Consider the following 20,679-nt stretch of genomic DNA (forward strand, 5'->3'; position numbering starts at 1 on the left):
TGTTCTTTTTTGCTTAATTTCAGCTCATTTTAGTTCAGTTTAACTTTATTCAGTTTAATTCTGTTCAGATTCAGTCAGTTCTGTTCATCTCCTCTCTTCACAAAATTAACTCTTATTTTTGTATTCAATTCTCATCAGTTTCATTCAGTTCAACCCAATTTCATTCAAATTCGTCTCGTTTCAATTGAAAAGAACATGCCATTAGACTTTAGAGGATGACGGGCATAGGATAAATAAAATTCCAACCACCAGTGATGATTGGGGGCATAAATCGCGTCATCTATATCGTATTAGCTACTTCAAGAGTTCGAGCCCAAAAGCTCACTGGAGCACACAAAAACAAGGTTGGAAAGCCCAAAAGGCATAATGAAAGCCTAAAGGCTGACAGCCCATTTGTGTTGGAATATATGATCGTGTTCCGTTTTTTAAGGGACATGCTAAATCCCGCACGCCATTTTACTAAATCCCGCAGATTTTTTTGCTTTATTCCAAGTTTACCCCTCTCATTTTCCACCCCAATCAAAGAAAGACAAATTTAAAACAAAAAAGAAATTAAAAAAATTCCAGAACCGATGAACAATCGGACGGAAATGTCTGTGTTTGCAGAATTCAAAGTCATCAATCATGTTGTAATCATGAAAATAATCATAAATCATGTTGTAATTATGAAAATCCATTATGCTTGTGTAGTTAATGCACAAATTCTACGAAGTTAATGCCATGAATTCTACGACCACACGCCTGCCACGAATTCGATAGCCACCCTCCCCTACGCCATCCGACCCCCTACTCCGACCGCCTACTGGACAACCCCACAACCACCCCTTCCACAGCCCAACATTATTTGTAATCTAACATCTATCCAAATTCCAAACCCTAATTGTAAAAAATCCTCTTTATTTAAAAAAAAAAGTCAATTAAATCGATTAAAAGATGGGTGTTAGTAAAATTGTTGATAAAACGGAGAGATTACATGCGATATGTGCGAATTACGATCGATAATTGTCTATTATTAACAAATTTGTTAGGTTTTAAGAGAGAGGAGGGAGAGAACTCATTTTAGTTTTTTTTATAAGACGAAGGGTAGTTATGGAATATATGGGAAAAGTGTGTGGGATATAGTAAACTCGTGTGCGGGATTTAGCAATTGCGTAAATATACTGATGTAAGACCGGTGAAAAATCACGATTAGTATTTATTTTGTAGAAATTTATTCTATTTAGCTACTTTGGCTCAATTTTTAAATAATAGCTCCATTTGAATTTCTTATTTTAAACACAAATATTTGGTAGAAACATCTATTAGATTATTGAGAGACTATTTTTTTTGTACCTGTTAACTGCTTTCTTAATTTATTTGGGAAGAGATGAAAAGACTCGGGTTTGAAAACGGATGGATTTTTGACGCTATATGACATATTCAGTGACTTGTTAGTTGTTATTGACATGGTGGATAATCGACCTTTATTTGATTTTGAAGAGACGGTGTCATCTATATGACATTTTTTTCATTCTTGATCGTGGTCCAAAATAACTCTTTAATTTTGTACTCCGTATCTATTTTCATAATGAGCGTACTCATTATTTATCGTTAACTATGACTTGTACAATATTTTCTACTTTTTGTGTACTTTAATTGTAAAATAGTCTCAGAAATCAGAATAAACTTATTCTGAGATCATCTTTCAGAAGATATACTCTATATTAATTGTGTCTACGGCATACCTCAAGAGCACGTGATAAATGATTTCATAATAGTTAAGAACCATCCCATATCGTATGATACACCTCATGACCAGTCACACGGCACGAGGGTCTTGATCGCCTTGCTTCACTTAAACCATGATCAGACTTCACTACTTGAGGCTTTGAGGTCTCCTTCATGTGTTCATAAGAATGACAATTGATTACAAAATGAACCGTACATTAATAACATTCAGATGATGGAATCAAACGTACAAGATATTTGCCATCATCAAAATCATTTCAAACGTATAGGCTTTGTTTTGCAATTTATGTCTGTTAGAATATAAAACCGATCCTGGAACTTCAATCATCACCTTAAACTTTTGGTTGAGATGGTTCCTTGACATTGTATTAGAGCCAGTGTTACTAAAAGGTTACGGACCGGGTATGGGGAGGCCTGCAGTTGCATTCACACTTCAAGCCCAACTGACATTCGTGTGAGGAGGCGTGTTAGAATATATAACCGATTCTGGAACTTCAACCATCAGCTTAAGCTTTTGGTTGAGATGGTTTCTTGACAATGTTCATCTCCTGTTCTCGCCACTCTAATCAACTATACAAACTTCCTTTAAAGAGGACAATGTTAGAGCGTCACCGAGTCATACTAAGTCTCGTACCACCCACGCATCTCCTGTGCATTGTTTGTAAATGAGTGATACTAAAATTCAGTACTACCTGGTGACATCGTCTCATTTCCAGTAGACGAAGAAGTGACCAAAGGTTGGAAAGATACGTGGCAATGAAATGAAAAGATAGGCATCTCCATTATTATTTGAATCGTTCGTATAAATTGTCACTAGCTCCACCAGCAACTATCTAGTGGCCCACCATAATTTGGGCACTTACTTACTCTACAATATGTCTTTACGGGTGAGGCGAACAGACGGGTAAAGACCTCTAATGAAATGGGTATGGAGGATAAGGTGAGGCACCCCTCATGTGCTTCTCACTTTATGGCAAATGAGTATTTTGTGAGGGAAAATGGTATCCGTTTATACATATAGACGGATAGTGTCCGTCTATAATGAGAATTTGTTCTTACTCTATTCCTTATGATAAAACATCTACATTTCTTTGTGGAAAGCTTTTGTCTACATCTCCAAAACTAGCCTTATTTAGGCCCTTTTGATACCTCCACTTCTGCTCACTCAAAAACCCTCAAAACTAACACATAATTTAGACTTAGGAGATGAAATAATACTAATAATAATTATTATTAGTATTATTATTACGATAAGATTAGATTAGATTAGATTAGATTAAAAGAATGGCAGGATTACGGCTAGTCTTAACATTAGAAGGGCACGAGAAAGGCGTTAGTAGTAAAAGTAACAATAATACGATCATTAACAAGGCGACTACAATATTGATGAATAACGTTATGATGATGAACAAACCTCAGGCTACTGCAATCGCAACCGCAACCACGGCTGAGAATTTCCTTGATTGTTGCTTTCTTTGCAGAAGGGAACTTTTGCTTGGCAAAGATGTCTACATGTACAAGTAAGCTTTTCTTCACCAAGATAACTAGGCCTTAAACTTCTAAGACAAAGGACGTGTTGAATGCATTATGTGTGGTTATATGTTTTTTTGATGGTGTAAAAGGAGTTCAAAGGACGATTTTAAAACTGTCAAAAAAAAAAAAAAAAAAAGGACGCTTTTAATGTTGATGGAGTTCGAACCCAGATCATGAATACTCCCACTCATGACTTTATTACCAACTGATTATAAATATGCATTTTTGTTAGTGATGTACTCTTATGCCTCAATGCAATATGCATGGTTCATTCACTACCAGAAATGCGTCACAAATTTTGGTAACAAATGATCAGAACAAAGGGACTAATCTGTTACAAATGACCTAATCGATGGCGAGTGAGATTTGCAGTTTATAGACTATACATTTGATGTAGTACCTCTTATTGTTTATTTTTTGAGTTTTATTTTAAAGTTTTTGGGTTCTGCTTTAGTTTTTGAACGCATCTACTAAAACATTACACTAAAAAAATATAATATTGCTCAAAAACTATATTTATAAATGATAATATGATCAGAAAAAATGTATATATGTTCAAAAACTACAAGGTTTAAGGTACTACCTCAGATGTATAATCCTTTTTCTGATTTACCATGGCATTTGTCATTTGAAACTCAAATATCAGTCCGTCTTATTATAGACGGACACTATCCGTCTATAGCTATAGACGGATAGCGTCCCTCTCACAAATTAAAGTGGGTAGTGCAAGTGGATGTATCCATTTTCCACCCACTTGCACTACCCATTTTAATTTGTGAGAGGAACACTATCCGTCTATAATTATAGACGGATAATGTCCGTCTATAATGAGAATTTGTGCTCAAATATATGTTGGTTTTTTTTAACCCTTATAGAACTGTGAACATAACTCTTTTATACTGTACTCTTTTATGTCAAAAGTCTCATAAATGTGAATAATACTCACTCCTTAGTATATAATATAATGGTAATTGTAAAGTTTGCATCCGTCAAAATGGTGATAAAATTAGATCAAGTTTTTTTTTTTTTTGCCAAGTAAAATTAGATCAAGTGTTATTCGTTCATTAGATTCACTTTTACCTTGAACTAGACAAAAAGGAAAAAAAGAAAAAAAAAGTATTTTGTTTTGGTTACTCATTCAAGTTACCTACTTACCTCTGATCTTTTTTTTTTTTGACAATCTAGTTAATGCTACTCTGGGATTATCTTTCTTAAATACGACTTATACGAGTATGACACTTTGACATACGGTTGATACAGATATTTTGTACAAGTAGCATATATAGTGATTATTGTATCTCTCGAAAAATCTTATGGTGCTTAAACATACTCGCGCTGAATTTAAGTAAACGTGTCTAAATAACGTAGGTTACTAAGTTACTATAGTTAATTATTATGAGGATGCATACAAGAACTTCTTTTTCTTGAAAGAAACTTTTTATAAACTATATAGGGGGACCTTTAAGTTATATGATTGGATGATCTTATTATATTAATTTATTTATTTATGCTTTTCATTCTATTGGGTTAGTTTGTTCCCTTAAAGACTGTAGTTCACTATCATTCACTATCTTGATTTATTTGTGTCATTTTCTTGACAAAACAAGAATATATAAGAAACATGTGAATATTTAAAGCAACTTGAAAAAGGGATTTTTCATTCATAAAAGGAATTTAATGGTTCTTATCCAATTGTTTGGAAAAGTTGACAACGCATCTTTTACAAATTACAAATAAGTTCACTTTATACTCCCTCCAATCCGCACAAAGGATTCTGATTCTTTTTATCACACTGTTTCGGCACACGTTTTGTAACGTCGCATATCTTTTTAATTCACATCATTAAAAATTATAAAAATTTGATATTCTTATAAGATTTATGACGATAAATCAAACAAGATCTCACGTGATTATATTTTGTCTTATAGATTAAGAATAATATCAAAGATTCCTCTGTGATAATGAATAGTCTTAAAAAAAGACCAGAACCTTTGGTCTGGATGGGAGGAAGTATTAGTTAAGCACTTATTTATTACTATTAAGTTCACCAACATCTTAGAAGTATATATATACAAGAACTTTTCAGCCGATAAGACGATTTGACATTAATCATTGTCTACAAATCACTACCTACTATCCGAGCTGGACAACCGTGCGGATTGGCCCAGCCCGCTCCCCAATCCGGGCCGATCCCGGGCTCCCTCCTCCCCAGCCCATACCGCCCAAGCCCGCCTCCTTTACTACCCATTTTGCCCAACCAGGCTGGTTTAAGGCCACCATCCACCAACCCGACCCGCTCCAAGCCCCCACACTCAGAGCCCGTAGTGTGGGCTCGGGCTGACCATCCACCACCCGGTCTGCTACCGGCCCGACACGTGTTGAACCGCCCCACAATCCAGCTCTACCTACTACGAAGAAAAGCTAGTTTAACATGTTTTAGATTAGCAAAAAGTATGTCCTCTATCCAAGGAGGATCATATTTAACATTTAATCTTAAAATAGCCCGTCTTAAGAGAGATCAGCTATACTCTCTTAAGACGGGCTATCTTAAATTAAAACATGTTAAATAAGATCCTCTTTGGATAGAGGACAGACTTTTAGATAATCCAAAGTATTCTATTTTTGTCTGGTCTATTTTATCTAACTCGTTTTATACTTAAAAAAGATATAACCCGTCTTAAGCAAGAATCTGTTTTCGAGTAATTATTTATCCAAAAGGTCAATATCTCAAAAAAAATTCATAGAACTAGTCATAGATTTTCTATCCCCGCTCCAAGTTCATTCATTAAATAATTGTTTCTCACCATCTTCATCAAGAATAAATAAAATATGTCTATAAAATTTTCGGAGACAAACACTTTCATGTAAAACTGTAAAGGGTGAAAATTTTAATTATATTAATTAGCTGTAATTCGAGATTAATAAGAGATGATTTATTTGGTTATGACAGAGGTGATAGAGGCTTCTGCAGCACAGAGTGCAGAAGCAAGCAGATACTAATGGACGACGAAAAGAACAGAACAGTGATGTTGAGACGTAGAAGACGACAATTGTTTACTGGGTCTGCTTGCAATGACAAATACAGGAATGCAGATGAATACAAGTACCTCAACACCTCCTGATATAAGTATAACCCCTACGGATTAAATCTATCATTTTCAATTTCCGCCATCACTACTACTACTACTACTGCTGCTACTACGACTCCTCTTATTTACATTGAGACCGGCGTAAATGTTAGTACAACGTGGGACAGAGGATTCGAACATGGAGCATAAACTATAATCATGTGGAGTACCTTGTGTTTTGTCTCAATTTGACAAAGTAAGTTTTTCATAGATACGTTGCCGTTTGGCGAGCTAGGCTCGCTCTGAATTATAATCGTGTTGCGTGTGTGATTGATTTACACAAAAATTTGTGTAAAACGGTTTTACATAAATATATGTAAGGAGTGTTTTACTAGTGATTAAAGAGAATATCGATTTTAGAATTCAGATTGATAATAGTTATGATATGCATAACAATTAGGGTGTGTAGTTTAGAGTGTATATATAATACTCTCAAACATTAATACTTGACAAATTATTAGGAAATTAACTATAATCAGATGCCGCCCTATCGTGTTAATCGTTTGTTTCAAACAACTAATCAATCAATCAATCAATCAATCAATCAATCAATCAATCAATACTATATATTAATTCCAGAAACCAAGGGACTTCAATGTAATTAAAGAAAATTATACAAATTAATTATACTATATAGTTTTAAATCACTAGCACCGTGTGATGGACCCGATTAAGGGATCTCAATGCAAATATTATATAGTTTGGGTTAAAATTAAATTATATAGAAGCTTGATAATTTTCCTAAACATTTGTAAGAGATTAAAACATGGTCAATTTCCTTAAAATAAAATAATTAATTAAGATGGTCAATTTTCTTAAAATAAAATAATTAATTAAGATGGTCAATTTCAAGGAGACTAAAAGTAAAAAGATGCTTGGTAATTTTCCTAAATATTTATAGAAGACTAGAAGATGGTCAATTTCCTTAAAATAAAACAACTAATTACTATAAACATGCACATTTATGGTATTAATTATTATCATCATAAAATTATATATTAAATTTAAAATCTATGCAATTTTATTAAATTTTATACTTTATTAGATGTATAGAGATGTTAATTATTTAACATGCAAAAATATAATATAAGTATGTTATAAATAATTCAAGTTAGATTCCATAATATATAATATTGCATAATTCTTTCGATTTGATTTTATGCATATATGTAATATATTTATATAAATATATAATCCTCTTAAAATTGCATGCCTAAGTAGTAAAAGTAATTTCGTCCGTAAAGAAAAGAATTGTAGTAACATTGTATACAGTTATATGATAGTAATCACTCATTTGAATAGTAAAAGTAACAATATTATCAGCGAGATTAGTGAAAGTGGTAGAAACAACAACAAGAGTAGTGAAATAATCAATATTAATGCGGCAATAGTGAAAGTAACAATAATTACGGCGGGAGTAATGAAATTATCAATATTAATGCGGCAGTAGTGACAATAACAATAATTACGGCGGGAGTAGTGAAAGTAACAATGATTACGGGCAAATAGTGAAATATGATTACTATTGTTTCATTAATAAGAGTAAAATATTAATAGCGGGAGTAGTGAATTTGTCTCAACATTTATTTTATCGTAATTTTAGGATATGTCATAGAATAATATATTAATGATAAATTTATGGGTTATACAGTAATTTTATTTAATGAAAAAAAAAATTTAATGGTAAGTAGAGGTAGCCCGGGCGAAGCCGGGCACCAATACTAGTAGATTTCAAAGCACAAAACCAACAAAGAGTTCGTTTATTGGCAAATAAATGACGGTTTAAAGTAAGTTATTGTAAAACGGTTTACCAGAGACATTTTAATTAACTTTCAACTTATTGTGAACTTCTTTGCTCCTCAAAATACTACTATGAAAGTGTGTCGAACCTGTTTACATATGCGGAGTTTGTCCCAATCATTAACCACAAGTGTAGCCCAAGTTTCTAAGAGCTTATCCGAGTCAATTGAAGATCCTCTATTCCATTTCCGTGTCGCAATTCATGTTGCACTCGCTTCACATCTGCTGGGCCAGAGCCACACGACCTATCCAACGGACAAACCTGCTGGGCCAGATCCACTTTTAGGCCCAAATCTCCATTAGACTGAAGCTCAAGCCAACTATACTACAAGTACCATATAAAGCCTAGTCCCTCCGGCCCAAATGTTAAATCACAACCTTACAAATAGCAAGCCCCTATGACGGAATAAGGATTTGAACTTAGCGGGAGCGGAAACTTCAACAAAGATAAATAGGTAATACGATAAGATTTTAAAAATGTTCAAAAATTTTACTAAAAAATTTGAAATTTATATCCTCCAACGGAGGCAAAGCTCCTGCTAGCACTCTGGTACCTCCACGTTTATTTAACTAGTTTAGATCCCGCGCAATGAATGCGCGGTATTTATAGAGTTTTTATTGTTGTATTACTTAATCATGCTAAATTAACACCTCATTAATTTTTCATATTTCACGTAACTATATTTTGATATGAGGAAAAACAATTGAACTGTAAAATTATTCAAGGAAACTTAGTAAAATAATAGCGGTGTCTCATTAATTGTTCATTTTTCTCGTTATTGTATTTTGTTTCGAGAAAAACAAATTAAAACTGAAAATTAATCAAAGAGAATTGAGTAATGTGTTGAAATGTATTTTTTCAAAAAATATTTTTTTATGCCAAAAAGTTAATGATTCCAATTTACAAATTCTATCAAATTTTTTTGTCATAAAAGTAATCAAAATGATTTATAATTTTTTTTTATATATACTATGAGTCAAGTCATTTTCAATTAATAGCATCAATAAAAGATTAAATAGTTTATAGTTTGCCTTTATTTATATTTTAATTAAAATATTATAGTTTGGTATTTAGTGAAAATCATATATATAATTTGGTGAAAAGATTAATTTTAATGAAAAGATTTATATAATGAATTATAGTTTAATACTTACCAATTTCCTTATTTAGTGAATACAATTAAATTATCAATAAATTCCTTATTTAAAAAGATGCTTTTTGAAAAGAAAATTTGTGAGTTCACCTATTCTTTTAGTAGATAAGGGATTACCAGCATCAAACATTATAATTACATAATAGAAATTTATTGTAAATAAGATTTCACAATTTTTTTTAAAAAAAATTCATTGCTATTTTTTTTTTTTAAATTACCTTATGAGAGTAGGTTGACAACATATTAGTGGTAGTGGTGGAGATATAGCAGGGCTAATAAGAGCAAATTAGGGCTGAGCAAAAAATCCGATTATCCAAACTTATCCGATATCCGATCAGAATCCGATCCGAATTTTTGGATATCCGATCCGAAAGTTAAGTTTGGTTTGGATATCTGATCCGAAATCTTTGGTTTTGGTTTGGATATGGATATTAGAATTAAAACATTTGGATATCCGATCCGATCCGAAACTATAGTTTTCTAGTATAATTTCGAGAAAACAAAATTTTCTTTGATACAACAACTTAATTAATGCTTAAAATATTAGAGAAATATCTAATAATGCTTAAAATATTAGAGAAATATCTAAGTTGTACTTTAATTTTATGTCGAGAACATTGGAGTAAGAATACTAAAGAAAATCATCATGTAAGATTATGAATATAATCGTGTTTCAAACATAATTTTAAAGTATATTCAAAAGTATGGATATCCATTGGATATCCGCATCCGATCCGATTATTTTGGATACCCGAACATTGGATATCCGAAACATTTGGTTTGGATATTGGATATCTAACTTCAGGATTTCTAACATGGATATCCGATTCGAACTAACACTTTAAATCGGATACCCGATCCGTACTCTGCTCTAGGAGCAATAGCCCTCGCTCGACAATAAAAAATTTAAAACTTTTAGTTTGTATGCGTCTATGTGAAGATATCACATGCTGGTGTCCTAACAACAGAAATAGAGATACATAATTTACATTATAAATCAAGGAACTACTCTATCCATTGTCAATTGATTTTTGGATAAAACCTCTTTAGACTTATAAAGTAGACCTGACTAGGGGTGTTAACGAGTCGAGCCGAGTCCGTGCTTGGTCTTACTTGGCTTGTGCTCAAGAACTATAACTCAAGTTCGAGCCGATCTCGAGTTTACCCAAACTTGAAAAAATGTGCTCGTTATCAAGTATGCGAGCTTTAATGCGAGCTCGAGCTGCCAAGCTCGAACTGTAATCGAATCTATATATTATTGCTAGTTTTTTGATTTTTTTTTCTTCCAATATTTTCAATAAGAAGGCTCGAAGGTTATATGTAAAAGTATTTAACAAATCACCGAGACATTAGATAGAATATTTTTATAGCATATGAGCAATATCTTATATAATCACACAAGTTCGAGCCAGCGTTTACTCGGCTTGACTCGTTAAACTCTCGAGTCGAGCTTTGACCGAGCCGATCTCGAGTTGCTCGCGAACTGTCTCGTCTCACTAACACCCCTAAACCTGACAAACAAATCAGTCAAATTGGGTTCTGGTAGGGCCACTTTGGATCGGGTCAAAAAGTATGAATTCAACTCAGAAGTCCCAATCTCCAATTGCGTGATTACTCATTCACTTACCTAGGTTAATTACTCAAGTTTTCATCATAGAGTAAAATATTAGAAATAATTAAGCACGTGGTTGAAAATGTAAATGGGACAACCTTGCAAATTTTAGAGGTAGAGAGTTGATGAAAATGCCAGCTTAGTTTGGTACAACGTGTGTGTCAGGTTTCACGCATTACACTCAAATCTTTTTTTTTTTTTTTTTTTTTTTTTTTGTTCCTTTTTAATTGTTTTCAACTTGCAAAATTTTTCCTTTTTATGGTTTTCATTTATTTTCTACCGTTAGTCTTGCTGAAGACGGGTCGGAGCAAGTGACGGGTAATGCCACTCACAAAACGGATAGGGGGGACAAGGTGGGGGCACCCCCATGTGCTTCCCTCTCTCCTCTATTTGGGTCATTTGTGAGAGAAAATGGTATCCGTCACTCCAAAGTGACAGATCGTGCCATCTTTAATGAGATTTTGTGTATTTTCTATTGCTTTTCAAAGTAGGGTTTTTTTGTACCTAAAAGAATGCATTTTTCCATCATTGTTGTCTTGGGCTGTCATTCTGAAAATGATGTTAATAATTAAATTAAATTGATATTTAATAGACAAATACGGAGAAATATTCTTGTTCGCAAAAAAAACTATTCATGTGAATAGATTATTTTTGTCTCGACATGTTACATTTAATTATGTAATAGTAGCAAACTAGCAATCAACGAGACTAGAGATATCTTAGCATCCCATCGTTTCATGATTATGTTGCTCTTGGACATTTTGGTTTTCTTCAACAACATTAATATCACCTTTTTTTTTTTCATTAATGTATACCATACATTTTAATTCAGCTTTCAACTTGATAAACCACAATTTATAAAAGTGATAAAGCTATTACATATAACTCATAGTAAATTTTAACATTGTTGTATTTTTAAGGGTTCAAAACTTAATTTGGCAAATTCATGTCATGTGTCCGTAAATTGATCAAAATGTCTGCATCTCGTTATTAACGAGTCATCAATAACAAAAATTTTTCCTTATGACAAAAAACAATTTTTTTCAATGATGTTCATTATATATTATTCGTTGTATCTAGGTTGCAGACTTGTGATTAGTGATCAACAACTCCTAAAATCTAATAAAAAGGGTAATATGGCTAAGATACAACAAATAATATACGATGAAAATCAAGTAAAAAATTAGAAATGGCTATAAAATACAGCAATGTTAAAACTTACTCGGAATATCAAGAAACTAAGTCTCTAGTGATCGATAGGGGGACATATTACCTACTTCCAAGTCCACAAATGCATACATATCCAATATGAACCACAATCAAACACAAAAAAATCTTGCATATCCAATAAATCTGAATAAAAATGTACAAGTCAATAGTAGCATTTTATGCATTAATCTTATTATATAAGCAATGCCACATAACATAGAAGATTTCAAGTTGATCCCTTTACACATCTTCTTGCATTACTCTATAATTTAATAAAAAGTGGACCAAGTTGTATGTAACTTCAAAGTCTCCTTCACTATTTTCATATATTTCTGTCCAAATTCTTCATCATCATAACCTCATTACCTTTCATTTTTTTTTTCTTACTTTTGTCTATAAATTCCAAGTTATTTCCAAGTTACTTTTGTCTACAAATTAAAGCTAAAATTTAACTAATCATATCAAAATGTTGGATATAACTTTCTATATTGGTGTTGTTGGTAAGATCTTGTTCAACTTATACAATCTTAAGCATATATACATTATCCGTTCATTTCATTTCCATACATTTGTTGCAGATGTCTGTTATGACCTGAGTTCAAATCCCGTTAGCAAGAAATTCACACTAACGGCTCCCTTTTGACCAAATTTTTTTTCCATACATTTGTTCAGTATATTAGAAGTATTTGTTTCTCAATGGTGATCGGTTATGGTATTCATGGTGTTGATGCTTCTCTTTTGGTCAAACCCTGATTCCGTTTTGCTTTTTAATCAAACGTATGAAAATGAAATGTACAGATGAAGTACAAATCAACATAATGCCTTCTTAATTCTAAGCTAATTAAGTTTTTATTAATTTGCAGGAAATGTTATCTCACTACTCATGTTTCTATCCCCAGTGTAAGTTTCTAAAGTCTTAGATGATCAACATTTGACATTTTTTTTTATATCGTGAAAGTATTATTAAAGATGTGAAATTATTGCCTCCAGGTCAACGTTCATCAGGATAGTGAAACACAGATCGACCGAGAGTTTTGAGAGTTTACCATACATATGCACGCTATTAAACGCGTTGTTATGGACTTATTACGGCATCATCAAACCCGAATTGCTTGTATCCACCATTAATGGGTTTGGAGTCGTCGTCGAGATCGTGTTTGTTGCTTTGTTCCTTATTTTTGCCCCAAGAAGAATGAAGGTACATTTTCTAATAATTTACTACTAGTGGTAATATTAAACTACGTTTTGTTTTTTATACTTTTGATTTGATGCCTTATTCTTGTCATCAAAAGTAGATGCTTCTCTCTTAATTTTGATGCTATATTCTTGTTAGTTAATCCGTAGTTGTTAGTATAATAGTATACCTTACTCGTATTAGTTAATGCGCAAATTCTCATTAAAGATGAACAAAATCCTGAAAAGATACCTCTCACAAAGAACAAGTGGGTCCACATATTTCATTCGTAATTTACTAATTATTTATTTTAAAAATATTTTTTAATTTTAAAATTCGACTTAAAAGACATAAAATAAAATTTTTGTTAATTTTAGCGGTTTTATTTGTGAATGCTGTGTGAATTGATCAATCATCTTTGCATAATACACCGTAATACCCTTTCTGTTCCAGTCATTTATTTACCTTTAAAATTCTTTATGAGAAATTTTTTATCCAAAGATAGACAAATAATTGGAACGGAGAGGGTACGTTTTGGACTTATTTGGGGTAGCATATAAACAAAGGAAAGTAAACATCAAGGCCTAGTTAAAAGGACTAGTGATTCCCTATAAATCAGGTTGTTGGGTCGGGTACGTGTCAGGTTATTGTTGTTGTAAGATTGTGTTTATGTGTTCAGACTTCAGATTATTCAAATAATTTGAATTTTTAGTTAATTATATTGAAAAGTTAAGCCTTATTAAGTTACACCCGTAAACATAAAACACAATCTGGTACATATGAGCTTTGTTTTTGTTGAATCTCTTTAGAATCCGGTTTTAATCGGGTTAGGTGCAGCTTAGTTCGGGTTATGTCATTATCGGATATTCGGGTCTTAGCAACAACACCGTCCATCAAAAAATCTTGTTTGAATATTATGGATTGGACACCATACCTAATACGTAAAATATGATTACAACTTTTAAGCCACTACTTACAAGATTGTTCTAGGGATGATGGATGAGTTCGTAACTTGAAAATTTGGAATACTATACCTTAATTTATTTACTTTTGATGAACTATATTACACACATAACTGTTCTAAACTTTAAGTATAGTCGCCTGAACTAGCATTAAATGAATTATATAGAATGTGATTATTATGAAAAGGAGTTGATTTAAGTTTACACAATCGTAAATGAGATTTTGCATTAATTTTCAAGTTATGAAAAGGAAATATTCTAGATTTACAGGAATTGAATAAAGTACGTTAATGTGATTACTATTCAACACAGTTGATTGAATTATTCACGAAGTACCACTCTATATGTTCAAACATCAAACACCGACATAGACAACAACTTTCTCAACCACTATCTACTTATTTACCGTTCTTAGGAGAGTCTTGACTCTTGAGGTATAACTACATACTCGCTTTACACACCGAGTAAAATTTATCTTAAAAATAATCGAAAAATAATATTAATGTAGCATAATTAACAAACAACGCGTTAAGGATTAGTATGGTGAGTCTTTGCTCGATTATGATATTTTACTCTATTTCATACGGATTTTCTTACTTTTATTTTTTTTTACATAAATTTTGAAAACATGAATCACGTTAATCGTAGATAAGACAAATTATATGACATTTTGGCCATTGTGGAGACAACATAGCCTTTAATACGGAAGTACGGGGGAGCCACTAAGGATCCCACAATTTATTTATTTGAGAAAAATATCATGTATTATTGAGGTTTATAAGTAAAGACGAAACCATGCAAACAGCTAAGATCAAATTTAAATCAATAATATATAAGGTGACCCTATATATCATTACTCGTACCTTCACGGCTTCACTTCTTGTAATCTTGCGCAACATGTCTTCAATTGACTATCTGGCTATTTTTGTAAGGCAAATCCTTATTTCTGTCGGAAATTAAAACTAAGAAAATATTGTATTAAAAAATTGTATTCTCATTTCTTAAGGTTAAAGGTTACAACTAAAATAGTTTACATTTTATTAAAAAAATTGTTCAGATAACTTTTTTAAAAATGATCTATTTTATTGTAAATGAGTCACATTTTTTCCTGTCTTAATCTTAGATGGAAAAAGGCTAGTCTTATGGAAGACTTGTTGATTTTTATTAGGCAAATTTATGTAGCTTCTTCATTAAGAAAAACGTCGTAAGTAGAGTTGGCCATCAGCACGGGCTGACCCGGCCCGGCCCGCCTTGACCCGTTATTTTATGCTACTTGACCTGACCCGGCCTGGCCTTAGCCCGACGTTAACCCTGGCCTGGCCCGGGTCCTAAAATTCCAGCCCGTCCCGCCCCGAGCCCGCCATTTTAGCAAAAATAAAAAATAAAAAAAAAAATAAAAAATGGCAAGGCCCGTCAGCCCAGCCCGCCCTTGGCCCGCCTCGGGTCCTGGTCCGGGTCAAGCATATCCCAGCCGGCCCCGGGCCCGGCCAAGCCCGCCCTTCTCCCTGGCCTGGCTCGGGTCTGCCCGGCCCGCTCCCTGGCCAGCCCGAGTACATGTCTAGTCGTAAGGAAATACTTGTCAAAGTCGACCTCGTTTGAAGAAGATTAAAGTCAATCAAGAAAAATAAATTTATATGAGAGTTACTCGTATTTATTTATAAGAAAAAATATATATGTGCAATAACAGTTGATTAATTATTACAGATAAAGACGGCTGTTCTAGTAGGACTGCTAGACATAGCATTCTTTGCTGCATCAGTGGTTGTACCGAAGCTCGCATTGGAAGGTCGTCAACAGGTTGATGCATTAGGCTTTATTTGCGCCGGATTAAACGTCGTCATGTATGGTTCTCCTCTTGCTGCCATGGTAAGTTTACATGTCTTTCTTAATCATAGAAATACTTCTACTGTCTTTCTTCTTAATTAATGTACTTGTTTCGCGTTTCACAGAAAACAGTGGTGACAACGAAGAGTGTCGAGTATATGCCATTCCCTTTGTCTTTCTTCTTTTTCCTAAACGGAGGGATTTGGACACTCTATGCATTCCTTAGAGAAGACATTTATCTCTTGGTAAGTCTTTGCTTCTTTCGTTCAAAAATTAACATTGTACAAGACCGTCTTACAGTGTGAGACTAATAATTGTGTTTCAAACAGGTGCCAAACGGAATAGGATGTCTTCTCGGAGTAGCACAGTTACTTCTGTACGCAATGTACAGGAATGCAAAGCCATCCAAGGGCGATCTTTCTGAAAAACTGATCGACGAGTCGAAAGCAAACCTCATTCCTTCTTCAGGTCAAGTTACAGAAGTTTAAAAAGTTTGAAGATGTGTATTATATACTCTTTAAATATGTATGGTGAAACTTGCTAAAGTTCTGTTTTGAAGTGTGAATGTAGCATATTTTTTTGTTATTATTTATATTCAATTTGATGTGTTCTTGTAAATTAGTCTTTAGTTAGCAAATACATTAACCTTAGTTTTTTGAACATTAACAGTATTGATTGTGTTCGAACTTCCAAAAATAATACACGATTTTTTTCTTAGTTTTACGACTTTGAGCAGTTTTGAATGCTTTTATGAGAGAGCTGAAAGTGACTAAAGCAATGCCAAGGACCTTCTCTTTTGGGTCTTTTCTCCAACCGTCTCCACCCATAAACCGATAACATGAGGCACGGCTCTTTGTAAAAATAAGGCAGTAGGTAAGACGGAAGAGAAGAGAATCAAGTTGTTTGTTCGACACCAGAGCTAGTCAAAGAGAGTACAAGTACTAAACCAAACTTAATACCGCTAATTCTGGATTTAGGTTTTCTTCGATTCCAGAAGCACTTAGAATAACATACAACCGATAACCTATTGGCTATTTCCGATCTAAGGGTAACGATGTCATATTTACTCGTCCCTGGAAATTCAATGGCCAAACAACTATCATCGTACCAACAAGGAAGAATTAGAGAAATGACCCAAGAAGAGTAGTTTTTGGGCTATTAAATTTCATCATCTAGCAAGGTAGCCCTTAATTCGAAATGATCTGATTGATGCATCATATGGATGTCGATACCCAAACAGAGTTTTATTCCTCATAACTCACAAGGCATGTTTGCGAGTCCGTTTTTGAAATAATGCTCAAAAATAAAAGAATTGTCGTTTTGGGTCGGTTTTGAAAACAATTATCGAAATGGTGTCCACGTAGGCTCGGTTTTGACGAGCCTGTATGAGGCTTAAACACGCCATACGTATTGGCGTGTTTACTTCAAAGAACACGCCATATGTAATGGCGTGTTTAGGCAGTCTAAAAAACTAACCAAAGTCAGTAGCTGAAAAATATTAGCAAAGCAAACACGCCATTACGTATGGCGTATCTTAAGAACAAAACACGCCATTACGTATGGCGTGTTTAAGCAGTTTTATTTTCCAGCCCAAGTCCAGTGGCTGTATTTTTGGAAAGAAAGAGAACCCGCCATTACGTATGGCGTGTCTTAGAGAAGAAACACGCCAATACGTATGGCGTGTTTGCTGAGATTCTTTTTTTTTTTAACAACTTTCTTTTTCCCGTCACTTTCTACCACAAAACACACACCATTCACCATCTCCGCCTCTCAAACTCCCCAAGTGCGATACAACAAACCTCACTCCCCTTCTTATTTCTTCACCTCACACTCATCTCCGGCGAATCTCCGGCATTATATTGGGTTTTTGCTATTCAAATTATACATTCTACCTAATTAGCAAGGTAATTTAATTCTTTTAACTTATTTAATTTCATCTTTTGAATGTAGATTTTGCTTATTTTGTCTTCATTGTTGGTAATTATGTTGTTTTGTGCCTAGATCTACAACTTATATGTGTTAATTTAAGGTTGTTTAAAAAAAGACCCAAATTTTCGAAACCCTAATTAGGTAGGATGAAGATTTCTGATTTTTAATTGTTGTTTAGGTATGTATTTTAGGGAAATTAGGTTATTGGTAGTTGATTTATACTAAATTTGTTCAATTTTTTTTTATAGAATGGAAATTTGTGATTTTCCTCTTATTTGTTATTGGGATGGAGAAGTGTTGGAGCAAAATGGATGTGTAACCTATAGAGGAGGGAATCAATGTTTTATTCTAGCTAGTACAAAGATGACATATCTTGAATTAGTTGAAGAGATTTATAAGGGAATCGGTGTTCAAAGTTTGGGTACTCAATTGAAGGTAATGATGAAATTTCCGAGTCTTAGGGTGTTTCAAAATTGTTCCCCTTAATAATGAGGGAGCCTTTAAAGCATTATGGGCAAGTATTCGTCATTCACATGCTCCTTCAATGGACATATTTGTAGAAGTTTCTACTAGTCAAATTGTCATTCCTACACCAAGTATTAAGCTAGATGATGTTGCTCAATTTGTTTCACTTGAAACTAATTACGTAAATGAAGGGGAATTTTATGGTAACTTACAAGGTGATGAGATTGATGAGGAATTGGCAATACTTGATGAGAATTTGTTGGCAAATTAAGAAGATGGTGATGATGATTTTGTCTTTGCTAGTGCTCCCATCGTTGAGTTTAATAAGATTGATCAATTAGATGAGGATGAATTGAATAGCTGGAAAACTTGGGAAAATATGGTAAGATATGAACATGGGAAAGAGTTTGCGGTTGGACAAGTGTTCCCAAACAAAGCTTCACTTAGCGATGAGGTGACATCATATTGTGTTAAAGCAAATCAATTTTTCAAAGTTCCGAATCAAAGCCTAATACTATTACCTTCAAATGTGGCTGGATTCCTACACCATGTAATTGGCGGTTAAGGGCTACACAAAAAGACTTTCATTTCAAGTTTTTACCATTGTGACATACAAAGGTCCTCATGATGAGTCTTGTGTTTGTGACATGGTACCTCAAGACCACATGAATTTGAAACGAGCATTCATAAGTCATGAGATTCGTAACCTTGTTGAGGGAGATTGGGGATATAAAGTAAACTCTGTTGTTACTTATATTTTAGATAAGTATGGTTACACAATTTCATACACCAAAGCTTGGAATGCAAAACAAAGAGCAATTGAGGAAATATTTGGAGATTGGGATAAATCATATGAGTTGCTACCTCGTTTCATGCAAGGCTTAAAAGAATCTAATCCTGGCACTATTGTTCAATTTTATACAACACCAACAACTAACCCAAATGTGCAAAAATTCAAGCGTGTTTTTTGGGCATTTAAACCATGTATTGATGGCTTTGAACATTGTCGGCCAGTTTTAAGCATTGATGGAACCCACTTATATGGAAAGTTCAAGGGAACAATTTTGTGACTATGTCAATTGATGCTAATAATCAAATTTTCCGGTTGCTTTTGCTATTGTTGAAGCCGAAAATACCGATAGTTGGCCTTGGTTTATGTCATGCATAAGAGTATTTGTTACCAAAAGAAGTGGGTTGTGTGTCATTTCCGATAGACACAAAGGGATTATGAAAGCAATGAGTGAAGTTGGTAGTGGGTGGGAGGAGCCGTATGCCTATCATAGGGTTTGCATTCGTCATTTGGCTTCAAATGTTAATACAAGATTTAGAAAATACTGCGAGTTAAAGAAATGTTTGGGTCAACGCAATGCAATTACAAAACAAGAAGTTTGACATAGGATTTCGTCGCCTAGGTGAGTTGAATAGAGAGGCACAACAATATGTTGTTGAAATTGGAATAGAGAAGTGGTCAATTTGCCATGATGGTGGACATAGATATGGAATATTGACTACTAATTTGGCGGAGGCATTTAATAATGTTCTTAAAGGAGCACGTTTTCTACCCGTAACGGCACTCATAAAGTGTGTATTTTTTAGAGTCAATGCATACTTTGTTGAGCGACGTGAGTTTGCAAGGAAACGGTTGATGAAGGGGCTTCATTATAGTCCGAAGATTACAACCTTGTTGGAGGAAAATTGCCAAAAAGGAGCATACCATAAGGTTGTGGCTTTTGACCATGTCGGAGGGGTGTACCAAGTCACAACACGTAGAGGTTCTCGACCCATGTCACATGGTAACCATTTGCACACCGTTGATTTATCCAAGAGGACATGTACTTGTAACAAGTTCCAAACATACAAGTATCCATGTTCACATGTGTATGCCGTTTGTAAAAAGAAGGGTTTAAATGCTACTCAATTTGTGGACATCGCCTATTCTACCGGAGAACACTTAGCTTCATATGCTTCTAAATTTCACCCTTTGAAAGATGAGGCTTATTGGGGTCCTTACAATGGGCCTAAAATAGTGTGCGATGAGCAAAATAAACGGGGAAAAGGAAGACGGAAGAATAAAAGATTTCTTAATGAAATGGATGAGAAGAGTAAGAACAAGGTCACATGTAGTTTGTGTCGTGGTTTAGGCCACAATAAAAAAACATGT

At 33.8% G+C, this 20,679-nt stretch overlaps 2 protein-coding genes across 3 annotated transcripts; both read left to right on the top strand.

Moving 5' to 3' along the window:
- The first annotated feature begins 2,811 nt into the window (after nucleotides 1–2,811).
- Nucleotides 2,812–6,751, top strand: LOC141642347 (uncharacterized). Its single transcript, XM_074451127.1, has 2 exons — nucleotides 2,812–3,248; nucleotides 6,212–6,751. Exons 1-2 carry the CDS (start codon nucleotides 3,013–3,015, stop codon nucleotides 6,381–6,383), a joined length of 408 nt encoding a protein of 135 aa, XP_074307228.1. The 5' UTR covers nucleotides 2,812–3,012; the 3' UTR covers nucleotides 6,384–6,751.
- A 5,431-nt stretch (nucleotides 6,752–12,182) lies between these two features.
- LOC141642349 (bidirectional sugar transporter SWEET17) lies at nucleotides 12,183–16,841 on the top strand. 2 transcript variants are annotated; one of them, XM_074451128.1, is made up of 6 exons: nucleotides 12,183–12,664; nucleotides 13,028–13,064; nucleotides 13,155–13,362; nucleotides 16,005–16,166; nucleotides 16,250–16,369; nucleotides 16,454–16,841. In XM_074451128.1, exons 1-6 carry the CDS (start codon nucleotides 12,631–12,633, stop codon nucleotides 16,610–16,612), a joined length of 720 nt encoding a protein of 239 aa, XP_074307229.1. In that variant the 5' UTR covers nucleotides 12,183–12,630; the 3' UTR covers nucleotides 16,613–16,841. The 2 variants fall into 2 exon arrangements, with proteins under 2 accessions (XP_074307229.1, XP_074307230.1); XM_074451129.1 differs by having other exon boundaries at nucleotides 12,432–12,455.
- The last annotated feature ends 3,838 nt before the right edge of the window (nucleotides 16,842–20,679 follow it).

Source organism: Silene latifolia, chromosome 2 (genome assembly GCF_048544455.1).
Source record: "Silene latifolia isolate original U9 population chromosome 2, ASM4854445v1, whole genome shotgun sequence".
Taxonomy (NCBI): Eukaryota; Viridiplantae; Streptophyta; class Magnoliopsida; order Caryophyllales; family Caryophyllaceae; genus Silene; species Silene latifolia.

Coding starts and splice junctions, on each gene's coding strand:
- LOC141642347 (XM_074451127.1), top strand. CDS start 3,013: ATGGCAGGATTACGGCTAGTCTTAACATTAGAAGGGCACGAGAAAGGC. Junction 3,249..6,211: donor AAAGATGTCTACATGTACAA/GTAAGCTTTTCT, acceptor TGGTTATGACAG/AGGTGATAGAGGCTTCTGCA.
- LOC141642349 (XM_074451128.1), top strand. CDS start 12,631: ATGTTGGATATAACTTTCTATATTGGTGTTGTTG. Junction 13,363..16,004: donor TTGCCCCAAGAAGAATGAAG/GTACATTTTCTA, acceptor TAATTATTACAG/ATAAAGACGGCTGTTCTAGT. Junction 16,167..16,249: donor GTTCTCCTCTTGCTGCCATG/GTAAGTTTACAT, acceptor CGCGTTTCACAG/AAAACAGTGGTGACAACGAA.